The 12,292-nt window shown below is 42.4% G+C and overlaps 1 protein-coding gene across 1 annotated transcript in view; it reads right to left on the bottom strand.

Annotated features, from left to right (window-relative positions):
- Gli3 (GLI family zinc finger 3) overlaps positions 1-351 on the bottom strand; it is a 190,464-nt gene extending 190,113 nt beyond the window's left edge. The window contains exon 1 of the mRNA XM_059263012.1: positions 213-351. Coding sequence (XP_059118995.1) covers positions 213-351 — 139 coding nt within the window. The remainder of the gene's footprint in view (positions 1-212) is intronic.
- Between the last annotated feature and the right edge of the window lie 11,941 nt (positions 352-12,292).

The following is a 12,292-nucleotide window of genomic DNA, read 5'->3' on the forward strand; positions in this document are numbered from 1 at the left end:
GCAAAACTGGCTGCTTAGGAGCTCAGAGAACACCTGCTTGCTCTTTTCTCCATTAACACCCATTTTGCTCTGTTGTTGAAAACCTATTTTAATGTCATTACTCCTCTCTTGCCCCTAAGCTATAAAAGCCATTGGGTTTTTTTTTGGGGGGGGGGGGGCGGTAAGCAAACAGATGATACTTACAACTCAGTCCCTGGGCTCTGGCTAGCTACTTTCTATAAACTTCTTGGTGAGCTTCTCCAGCTGAGCCGACCCTCTAGGAACATTCTCAGCATCTCTTGGCCTTTCTTGCCTCTCCCTCTTGCAGGCAGTACGGCTCCCATTAGAGGAATTAAAAGTGGTTGGAGCCATGCTAAATTTAACAAGCTCATTAGTATTCTTTGCAAGTGCTTGGAAGTGAACTCTCCCTATTCAAGCCTCCCTCTCCAGCAGAAGGGTCAGGCGGGTAATCATTAAATCAAACTAATGTCACCCTATCACAATCAGTCCCAGAGAAGGAGGGTTTATTATTTCAGTTTATGCTAAATAAACGGTTTTACAAATGGTCCCCAAGCAAGGTCAACAGCAGCTTCAATTACAAGACAAACTTAACAAGAGTTGCTATAAACCAAGTACTCCATATTGACTTAGGGACAGTCTGGACTCCACATATTGCCACTGGCAGGATTGTACAGGAATGCACATTACAAAATAAAGGAAGGGGCGAGCTTTTTTTTTTCTTTGCCAGAATTTGCGACTGCACAGCGACTCCTCATTCACCTCTCTCCAACCAGCTAGCCGCTCAGCTCAATTCACCCCACACAAAGGCTAGAGCCCAGACCTCAATGGACCGAGTGAAACATGTTCAAAACTAGGCTCTCTATTGTGACTGAATTTCTTAACATCTTTTCAAAAAGCGGAGAATGCCTTGAGGCTAAAGGAAGAAACAGGCTAATGGTGAATTGGGAATTCTGAGCAAATTTCAGAGCCCTTTCCTCCTAGCTTTTGAGGTTGAAAGCAAGCTCTTTCCTTTCAAGTTTCAAAGTCCTTTTTCCTCCCGCAGTGTCACAGAAGGATTTGAAAAGAAGGTAATTGTGCTCGCAGTCTCCCTGATCAGAGCTTACGTCCTATTTCTGGTATTTCGGAATACTTCTTGCAATAATAGTGCATATAGCTCAATCCCTTAACCGGCCTGCACTCCGCAATTGCTCATTAAATGAACAATTGCGGGTATAAAATGCCTTTTATGTTCAAGGTCTGGATATAAGATAAGCATTCTAGGATTCTAAATTTGGTTTACTAAGGAAACTCTCTATCATTAAATTATAAAACTGAAGTCAGAATATCAGGCTTTCCCAGAAAAAGGAGCACTCAGGTTGCAGTAAGCCAAAAAGATGGGCGGGTGGGGGGGTGGAGAGAAGGCACCAAAATGTTAGGGGCAGGGAGGAAGAGACCGGTTACTCCGATTTCTGGCCAAATGGGATTTTAACCAGAAAAGAACATTGCCGTGTTCAAGGTCTAAGTCTCTGGTGCCCCACACTTTTGATGCTGAATGATGGACTTATCTTTGAATGAGTTAAAACACAAGCTGCAGCTCAATAATATGAATGTGAGTAACGGTGATCCCTGGCCAGCAAGCACCTCTCCTTCTTCTTCAGGGAAATAAATAATCTTTCACTGCCATCATTCATGTCAGCTCATCGGATCTCTCCAGACTCTCTATCCCATATGGTAGGGGGAGAGAAGGTATGAGGCCCAGTGTCCAGATGGAAACCCTAGGTCCCAGGCAGGAAGGGATAAGGAATCCATTCTAGCCATTCACTCCTCACTGAGCCCACACAGCCCTGTTCACGAGAGAGCTACTCCTAGGTAGGATTTTGAAATGATACTTGCATGTACACCTCAACCCCAGAACTATTACTCCAATAGTTATAGGGGGAAAAATGATGTTTTCATGTTGTGGGAGGAACTCACAAGACTCAGATACTCTCCACTAGCATTCTGTCACCATCCGTTCCTTCCTAGGAAACACTGAGAGGGAACCAACAGACAAATTAATGTTCAGGCACTGAGGTAGTGTGCCATACCTGCACATGCGTCATCCCCTCCAGGGCTGGGGGCACCCGCAGGCCTCAAGGCAGCGTGGCTCAACTGTTCCTGGGCAAGCAGGTGCAGCCAGTGGCTTCTGTGTGTTACTCCAGGCACTGGGGGGGAGGGGGTGTTCCCACACTCCTGTCCCTTACTCTTCCCTCCCAGGCAACCGCCTCCCTATATTTGAAAGGAGCATTATTTCATTTTTTCCTGACTATGCATTTGTTGCATCTTATCAGCTTTCTTTTCTTTCATTATTTACATGTCCATGTTCTTTGAATAAAAACCACAGAACTCAGAATCCCCCACAGGACTTGGACCAAAGAGATAGCAGAAATGAAAAAGAGAAGAGACCGGGTGTATTTAAAAGTAGAACATGTTGATGCTAGGTAGGGAGAATATAGTTCCTGCAGTTTTAATACCCGAATATTCCCTCTCTCCCAGCAGTCTGCAGTCATGCCCTAGCCAGGGGCTTAGGAACGCCTGGAGCAGTGCTTCCAAAGAGGCTGAACAAACAATGCCTTCTCTAAGAACATTGCCAATACCCTTGAGGTCAGACATTGCCCTTGCACCGCTACACATACATCTCCCATTGACAATGACGGATGACAGAGGGAGGGGCCCAGATGGATCAAGAGGGAGCACTTGCTTTGTTTGCAACCTTTAAACCCGCACTGGCAGGCCGGCAAGCTGGAGAGGGCTACAGCAGGATTTGAAGCTTTGGAGAAATGCAAGTGACAGCCCCTCCTCAAGGTGATGGGTAGCTCTCTCTTCCTCCTTTCATCAACCAGGAGGTCTCCGGGTGAAAGGAGAGAAAGAAGAAAGTGTCTTCCATCACAGGCACATATCTCCATTGTTTGAACATTTCTAATGCTCCACATTAACCAACACGGCACAGGACCTTCACTGTAACTATCTGCTGCAAACACAGCAGGTTTGTGCTCAACCCAAAGCTAAATTCTTAACTCAGCCCCCAACTGCTTAGTTTACAGAGCTCCAACTAACTTTGAAAGAGGCCCTTGGGATAGCAAGAAGCGGACAGAGAAAGATGAGAATTCAGGTAAAGGAAAACACGACCCTGGAATGACTGGCACCTCCACTGCAGCAGAGAGCTCTGATCATGGGCTTGGGACAAGCAGCTGTCTGTCTTTTCCAAAGATAACGACCAAGATGAGCAGAAAGCATTGTGAACTTGCCTGAGCCCTCAAGCACATCCTGTGTCCTTCAGAATATCCACTGCTCACAACTCTGAACTTTCCAGACTAAGAAATTTACAAGCACAACCCTGCCCCTGAGGGGATACTCCTGAAAGCTGATTGCAAGAGCACTGTGACCTAGCTGAACTGGTATCCCATGATGCTCACCAACTTTCAAATTCCTGGAAAGAAAGCACGCGTCATGCCGCACATGGACCTGGGAAGGGAAAGTATGATCGAAACTGTGCCCTTGAGAGTCCCTGGCTCCCATTAAAAGGGGAGATGAGAGTTTTCTTAATCTCAAGGAAAACCCTTCCTTGATTGGGAATTCTAAAACACCACGAAGCTTCTAGCGCCTGCTCTTAGCTGCCATCCTCTGCTTACAGTGTGAGTTCTGAGGGGCATCAAAGGCAGTACAATAAACTCCTAGGAGGAGGGAAATTGTCCCTCCAGCTTAACAGTGCATTTGTGCCTATCTGTAATGGTCCGCAGAGCACGTAGGGAGTTCACTGAGTTGGTTCTAGTCTTCTATAAGCAAAGAATCCCAGTTTCTTCCTTCTTTTGCAAATACAGAGTTCAGCATAAAGATTCCACGATGAGATCCACAGGTAACAACATAGCAGAAGAGCAAGGAGCTTGTTCACAGGCTGGGGACCCAGTCTACTGCTGTTGCCCACAGCACCCAAAGTTGAGCATGGTGCCTGGGCTGGGCAGGAGTATTAGTACCTAGTTTTCCTTCCAGGCAGGGAGTAAGCCCACGTGTTTAGCAACTTTGACAGCAAAGTCCCATTTCTGAATCATTCTACCCCTTTTTTAAACTGTAGAAATGAACACAAGCTTAACTAGTTTTATCTGGGCTGTTTTGTTTGTTTGTTTTAAAACAGAGTCTCACTAAGATGAAATTTAGTTTAAATTGAGGAATGGCCCATAAGTTTATCATCCAAAATGTAAAATCCAATAGCCTCAATTCTATAAATACTTATTTTTAACATTAAAGATATTTAATATATTGGCTTTTACAAATTCTAGTGGGTCCTTTTTTTTTTTTTTTTTTTTTTTTTGCCTTAAGACTTTATCTTTAAGCACATATCAGTGTGGAATTTGTGTACATGAGTGCCACTGCTCAAGGAAGCCAAAGGCATTAGATCCTTGTAGCTGGAGTTACAGGCAGTTGTGCCTGATGAGGGTGCTGGGAACTGAACTCGGAGCCTCTGGAACAGTGGTTCACAACCTGTGAGTCACAACCAGTGGGTTGCAACCCCTTTGGGGTCTCCTATCAGATATTTACATTACAATTCATAACCGTAGCAAAATTACAGTTATGAAGTAGCAACAAAATAACTTTAAGGTCGGGGGTCACCACAACATGAGAAACTGTATTAAAGGGTCGCTGCGTTAGGAAGGTTAAGAACCACTGCTCTAGAAGACAGGGAAGCAGTCTCAACTGTTAAGCCAGCTCTCCAGCCCCTAATGTATTGTTTTTGAGACACAGTTTGTCAGTTGCCAACATACTGTCAGTGGCCAGCACACTATCTTCTGGACCTTTTTATCATCATAATTATAAAGGTAGCCAGAATTCTTGTAAGTAATGTTTTGCATGGTCAAAAGAAGCTAAGGAAAGTATCAGTTCACTTACATGGAAGTACTTGGTTTCCTTCACCATTCCTCAGTTTCTGAAGCTCTGCTGTGTTGAGTTTGGTTTGTCCTCTATATAATTTTTCTCCATGACACTTCCGGTAATACAACTATAGACTGATGACACTTTCAGGGAAATGCCGAACTACACACTTCCTTCAGTTCTCCCGGCCACTGGACTCCGACTTTCATTACTGTCACACCATCTAACCGAACAATGACATTTTCTGCTTCATAACTATCAGGACACTGAGTTTAAACACTGATCTGCACAGAGGAAATTTTAAAAATTATATATAACAAATTGGTTTTTTTTTTTAAAGTCTGTCAGGCTGGAGAAATGGCTCAGCGGTTAAGAGCACTGGCTACTCTTCCAAAGGTCCTGAGTTCACATGGTGGCTCACAACTGTCTAAAATGGAATCTGATGGCGTCTTCTGATACCCTCTTCTGTCATGCAGGCATACATGCAAACAGAGCACTCATATATATAGATAAATAAATATTTAAAAACAAAACAGAAATGTCTGTCACTTCTGTCATTCTGACGACCTGACATATATACACATGCAGGAAAAGTTCCTACGCGGTCACCTGAACAGATGTACTCTTGGGTGACCTAACCTGAGGAATACATTGCCACTAAGTGCTCATACCAACAGCATCTCACATACTAAATACTGCCATAGTCTCTGCATGTGCAAATTGCTATCGAGAGTTTCTGTTCTGTTTGATTCACAGTATGTCTTAAGCAAGTTAACATTAAGTGCACTCAAATTCACAGCAGCTCATGGATCTATGACCTCAGATAATAAAGAAGGCCCTTATGGAACATCTGGGGTGTTTATATTCCATGTTTTTGTCTTTAGATTGTATAATGAAACAGCATGAGCATATGGTGGCATTATATTTTTAATAAATTCTTACACATGTTGCTACAAAAATCAGACGCCGTTCAAAACTGAATTTAAACATTAATACCATTATTGTACTCAACTAAGCTGGAGGCCACCAAGATACCCTAAGGGACAGTGAGTAGGACTTACCTGTGCTGAATCAGCTGCTGGACAAAGGCCAGGTAGAGCCATGCTCAGATTCCTCTGAGAATGCACTCCTCCTCTAGCTATGGCTCCTTGTGACCTCAGCCATGGAATGCGCATCTCAGAGGCAAATGCACACTCTACTTGCCAGTTATTTGGGCTTTTTCTAACTTTAATCTTACTTTTTAATCAGCATACAGAGTAACGGGTTTCTTTACGGCATTTTCACGTCTCCCTTTGGTTGACCCGCCTCATACCCCCCCCCCACAAACACACAGTCTTCCACCCCTACTATTCTTTCTTCTACTTGCATATCACATATGTTCTATCACCCTCCTCCCCTCCTTAAAGCTATTTCTTCCACTATCCTGGGCTCCTTTTCTGGGCTCTATACAAAATTCCACATTTACACTTTCAGTAAAGTTAAAACACGCAATATTGTCTTTCTAAGCCAGGGTTACCTCACTTAATATAATGTTTTCCAGCCCCTCCCATTTTCTCACAAATTTCGTTTTTCTTTAAGGCTGAATAAAAGTCTACTGTGTGTACGCACCACGTTTCATTATGTATTCATCATTTAATGAACATCTGGGCTGACTCCATTTCCTGGCTATTGTGAATAGAGCAGCAATGAACATGGATGTGAAAATATCTTGAAAGTCAGATCCTAGTTTAGCCACAAACTCCCAGGTAGTGGCACAGGAACTGTGTATAAGAGAAGAAAGGGCCAGACACCTACCCTCTCTCTACACACACCTGAGTCACAGGCAACATAGGCTGCATCACCACCCCAGCAGCCTTCCTCCCCTAGGCAAAGTCCAGCGGGGCAGGACAGAGGCAACACCAGGCTCATCCCCCTGCAATTGAGACTGGGCAGCAGGACACAAGCCCAGATTTCCCTCTTAATTTTATCCCAGAGATCCAGAAACATCCAGGAGAAATATAACATCTCAAACCTAAGGGAATTAACAGTAAGAGCAATTAGGGAAACAAAGGGAAGATTAAATTCATCTGCTTTCCTAAAACACAAGCAATTCCACTTCAGTCATCTTCCTACCAATCTTCTTCAGAAGCCTGCCAACTAAAATCTATTAACCGTGCACCAGTTAACAACAGCAAATATTTACTTAAAGGAGGTAGGAGGCACCTCACCTGTCTGTTCGCCTCATTCCTCAGCACAGTTTTACAGGAAGGTATTGGCATAGTCCTCATCAACCAAATGAGAAAGGCAGCATCAGAAAAGGCATGCTGCTTACCCAGATCACACACAAGTGCACAGGCAGGACCCAGAGCCTAGACAGTCAACTCTTAAAGCTCATCACCGTGTTAGTCACAATAAGAAAATGAGCTTAAAATCCGTGTTTATTGTCTTAGAAGATGATAGACTATTATGACATTAAGTGCAGTGTTTCCCTAGGTCTCCATTAGCATAAGAGAGACACTTAGTACATGTAATTTATGCAGGTAAAGTTGGAAGCACCTCACACGACAATCTGATGGCATCAACGGGGATTACAATCCTGGTCACACAGACACAAGAGCAGGGGCACAGCTGTCCAAGAAAACCCCGCTAGCAAGGATCCACTCACCCAGTGGGCTACTGTGTTTCTACGCTGTAGTTAAAGAAAGATAGGAGGAGTGAGTATCTCTTTATATCCTAAACTTCTAATTTAAAAACAATTTAAGGCTGTGTGCAGACATAACCTGAAAATATTTCTATGGATTATTTCTTTATGTTTCTATATTTCCCAGTCATTTTAGGATAGAGAAAGGCGTATCTTTTTACTTTTATTTTCAATTCTATGTATCTCAAAAGAGTTTCAAATTAACTATTTGCAAATTGAAAAATTATGTCCTGAAGCCTTGCTTAGAACTATTTATTCCACCTCTTAAATTTCTTGGATATAGTGAGTATGTAGTCAGCTACTTTTACACATATTAATAACAGCTGTCACTGGTATAAGGTTTTATGTATATTTCAATGAATTCAGTTATTTAAAGTTATATGACCACTTCAATTATTTCAGATCTATATACAAATACATTCCAAACAAATACCAAGTGTGTATAATGTTCCACCTCCTGGCAAATAATTAATTCAGCTTCTACCAAGTCACCCCTGCAACAAATAAAAAGTAAATGCATTGGTAACACTAAGGACTGCCCTCCAAGCCAATACCTTTGCTAAGTACTTACCAAGCTCCAGAGGAGCATACAGGCCCGAGAAGTGTGCAGCACCATCATCATCCTTGATAAATATTGTGAGGCTTAATCAAGGTTAACCAACCTGTTCAAGGCTGCTGGCCGTTGTGGGAACGTGCTCCCCTACAGTCTGTCTACTGGAAACTTGGTTCTCAATATGGCGATGTTGAGTTACAAACTATGGGACATGACTGGGTCATGACGACATGTTTTTGAGAATAGCTTTGTTACAAAACATTAAGAAAAAAAGGAACTTCCTCTACCTAGCTTGCTCTGCCTCACTATGTGAAGCCTTTCACCACATTAGGATGCCAAAAGAAGGCCCTCCAGAAGCTAAGCAGATGTCAAACCATGCACTCTTATGCTGGCCTATATTGGGCTAGCCTGGCTCTAGAAGCACGATTAAATAACCCTTTCTGTTTTATTAATTGCCCAGTCTTGAGGAGCCTGTTAGAGCAACAGAAAACAGAATACAACATTATTCTTCAGGTAAGTGACCAGCTAAGCTGAACTTCCTCCTGTATTGCAAATTATAATTAGATTCTACAGCGCCCAAGTGTTTTCTACAGAATATTAAAAAATTTAGCGCTATGGTAGCCTCTTGGGTATGTGAGGAGTCTCTGGATTCCAATCCAACCTCTGCCACTTGACAGCTGTGGCATGTTTTTCTTTATTTTCCCCATTATCCTCTCTTGTCCCCTCCCTCTCCTCTAACAAATCTCCCTTCTACTGTCATGTCCTGTGTGCACATATTCCACTAAGAGAGAAAATACATGATATTTGTTTTCTTTGTCTGGCTTATTTTGTTTACATGACCATCTCAAGTTTCACTGATTTTTCTCCAACTCAGGTAATGTCTGTCTTCTTCACAGATGAATGAAACTCCATGTATATATATACACATTTCCATTATCCATTCATCTGTTAATGGGCATTGAAGCTGATTTCATATCTTTGCTGTTGTGAAAAGTGCCCTGCATACACATGGATGTGGAAGGATCTCTACAGTGTGGACACAATGGTATCTCTGTTGATTTAGACTCCTGACCATATTCCTGTAGTGTTATAGCTAGATCACATGTCAGGTTTTGTTTGTTTGTTTGTTTGTTTGTTTGACGGATGTTTTATGGAACTTCCATTCTCACTACATAGTGTCTGCATTAGTTTACACTCCTACTAGTAGTAAGGGTTCCTTCCACCAGTATTTGTTGTTGCTCATTTTTTCAATGTAGAGGGGTGTTTTGCCTGCATGTGTGTCCATGCACCACTTGTGCAGCTGGTGCCCATGGAGTCCAGAAGAGGGTTGTCATATACCCTGTATCTGGAGTTATAGACCTTTATAAGGTGCTGTATGGGTGCTGGAACTCAAATCCTGGTCCTGCAGAAGCACAGCTAGTGACCTTAACCACTGCGCCATCTTTCCAATGATGTCTGTTTTCTTGAAACAGACATTCTTACTGGGCTGAGACAGACTCTCAGTGTGGTTTGGATTTGGATTTGCCTCATCTTCCTCAGCTTTTGTAACTCTATAATTAACACATCCATAGCCTTGTTTTCTACAAGTGTAAAGGGAGATGATTAAAATGAGTCTAGCTCTTCCTATTAGGCTATCAAGAAGGACATTTTGAACTTCAGTAAACCATGAAATTGTAAGTTCCAAGCTAGTCAGTGAAGTGCAGTTTAAAAACTTCTCAAATTTCTTCTGCAGTGGCTGTTACTGACACATCTAAGCCCTGGGCAGGCTGAGCATCGTGCAATGACAGTGACACCTCTGATGCTCAAGCCGAATGATTTTCTTGTCCCTGTAACTCATCACCACTTTTCCTCATGCCGTTCCTTCCCACAAGCCGTTAACTTTCTAGACTGTTTCTAAGTTCTGAACAGCTATTTCGAAGAGCCATGTTTAACACTGTCTTCTGGGGGATTGTATTCCGGGGTTAGATGCAAGAAGCCCCAGTATTTGGTTTGTGTTTAACTTAACAACAGCTCCACCAGTAAAAGCCATGTGTGTTTTACTGAAAGGGCATACACCAAAAGTTAAGACAGCATATGGTTTATCGAGAAAGGGCAAAGACTTGCACTTAGAAGCAGCTTTGCCTGGATTATATACCAACAAATGAAAGGCTGTCTGAAAGCATACTGGTAGGCCCCAGGAATGTGTATCAAATCAGCAAAGCATAAGACATCTACACCCTCCCCCAACTAAAATAATTATCAAATCCTAGCAAAGTCAAGAAAGTTTTCTCTTTTATCAATCAAATACAAATTTAAGTGATGTATTAAAATGTACTTCTAGGAACTGGAACTGTTTCTTAAAAGCTATGTTTCCACACATGCGATATTAAAACTAATAAGCATCTTTTCCATTTCTTTTAATAATGGCATATGCAATAAAAGTACGCAGTGCTTCATTTAGCCAAGGGACCTGGAGTTTAAAAGGAGTAAAATAAATAAATAATAAACATGCACGGGCCACTTACCAAAAATAAAGTTGTTTTATTCAACCTTTTTACGGGAGGCACATGCTGCATTTTGAAAGCAAAATTCTCATAACACAAACCTCTACTTAAAAACATCAGTGCCAAGGGCTGGAACCACAGCAGGATGTGACTTCTTTTCCAATTTATTTTTAAATGTTTGCGTATTGATGACATCAAGTTCCGTGAAGCATAATAAGGCAGCATGGCACAATAAAAGGGTTAGAAAAACCAGCTCCAAGGCTTGCCTCCAGTACTTCTTCAGTGACCCAATTACCTTAAAGTACTGCAGACTGCCAGTTGTCTCCTCTACAAACACAAATGATAAAACTTGCCCTCTTCATTCATAAGGTTTTCTGAGAGTTAAATATACCAGCAAACAAAACAAGCCTCTACCTTTGGACTCAGGGTACCACAACAGTGATAACAAAGGGGCAGGATGGAAGCGTTCTAGTCAGAGATAGGAGACTCAATTTACAGTCCAAAGGTTGACCCTCAGACAAGTCACAGAACAGGTCTAAGCTATTGTCTCCCACTCCACAAAATGACCAACCGTCCATCTACTCTACTCAAGTTCCCTCAGGTTCTTCTAAGTACTAACCAAATAACCCAGAGAGAAGAGCTCTGCCCCATGACCAACAGATGACCCAGCTTAAGAATTCATTATTCTAGTTGGTTCTTGAGGCAGCTAATCTTGGCTGTCAACATGATGACATCCAAACTCAACTAAAACCCAAGAAGTTGGGGATGCATGCTTGAGAAGGTCGGACTGACTGGGAGGTCTCTAGTCAGTTTCAAATGGATTTGAGATGAGAAGACCCACCTTAAATCTGGGCTACTTTCTGGGGTTGCAGCCCACATGAAAGGGCATGGAAGAAGCCTTTTGTCTGCTTGTCCTCACTCTCACAGGCAAGTTCATCTATCCTAATCCTTCACTGTGTTAGAACCTACATCTTCAGGATTCCAACGCAGGCTGAAGACCTCTCTAGGATTTCCCTGGGACTCCAGCACCAGATTGAGATGGCTGAGACATCTGGTCTCATAGACTGAGCAACTGCTGGATTCTTGGCCTTCTCATCATGAGACAGCCATTGTTGGACTAGTCAGACTACAGCCTGTAAGCCACTATAGCAAATCCCATAGCCATTCTATCAGTTCTGTCTTTTTCAGAGACATCTAACTAATACTGTCCCCTCTTTCCTCTACTTCCCTGACATAGTATAGGTCATGTTCAAAAATCCACATTTACTACATGTATGCCTAGTTCACTAACTTCCTGTTGTAAAATGTCAAACTCTTCTCCTCTTTTTCTACAATGACCTGAGACAATACATTGTACTAAAAGTAAGTTCTGAGGATGGCTGTTGACAAGCAGAACCACAGCCTGCTTTTGGAACGCTTATAAGCGAAGATTATCTTTTATAGTTTTAATGAATGAAAAGCAATCACAAATATTTGTAACATATGCAAGTAAGGGAAATTCAAACTCCAAATTCCAGTGTTCCCAAAGTCTTAAGGGAGCATCTACAGTCTTCTTCATTTCATACTGCCAAGGGCCAATTTTGTACAAACAGCCACAGAACTCGGTATCGAGAACAAGTAGCCTGCACAAACCCAGAAACATGAGTTGGATGCAGTACTCAGCTTTCCATCACTTTGTAATACCTGAGAAAA

This window comes from Peromyscus eremicus, chromosome 5, assembly GCF_949786415.1.
Source record: "Peromyscus eremicus chromosome 5, PerEre_H2_v1, whole genome shotgun sequence".
NCBI classification, from domain to species: domain Eukaryota; kingdom Metazoa; phylum Chordata; class Mammalia; order Rodentia; family Cricetidae; genus Peromyscus; species Peromyscus eremicus.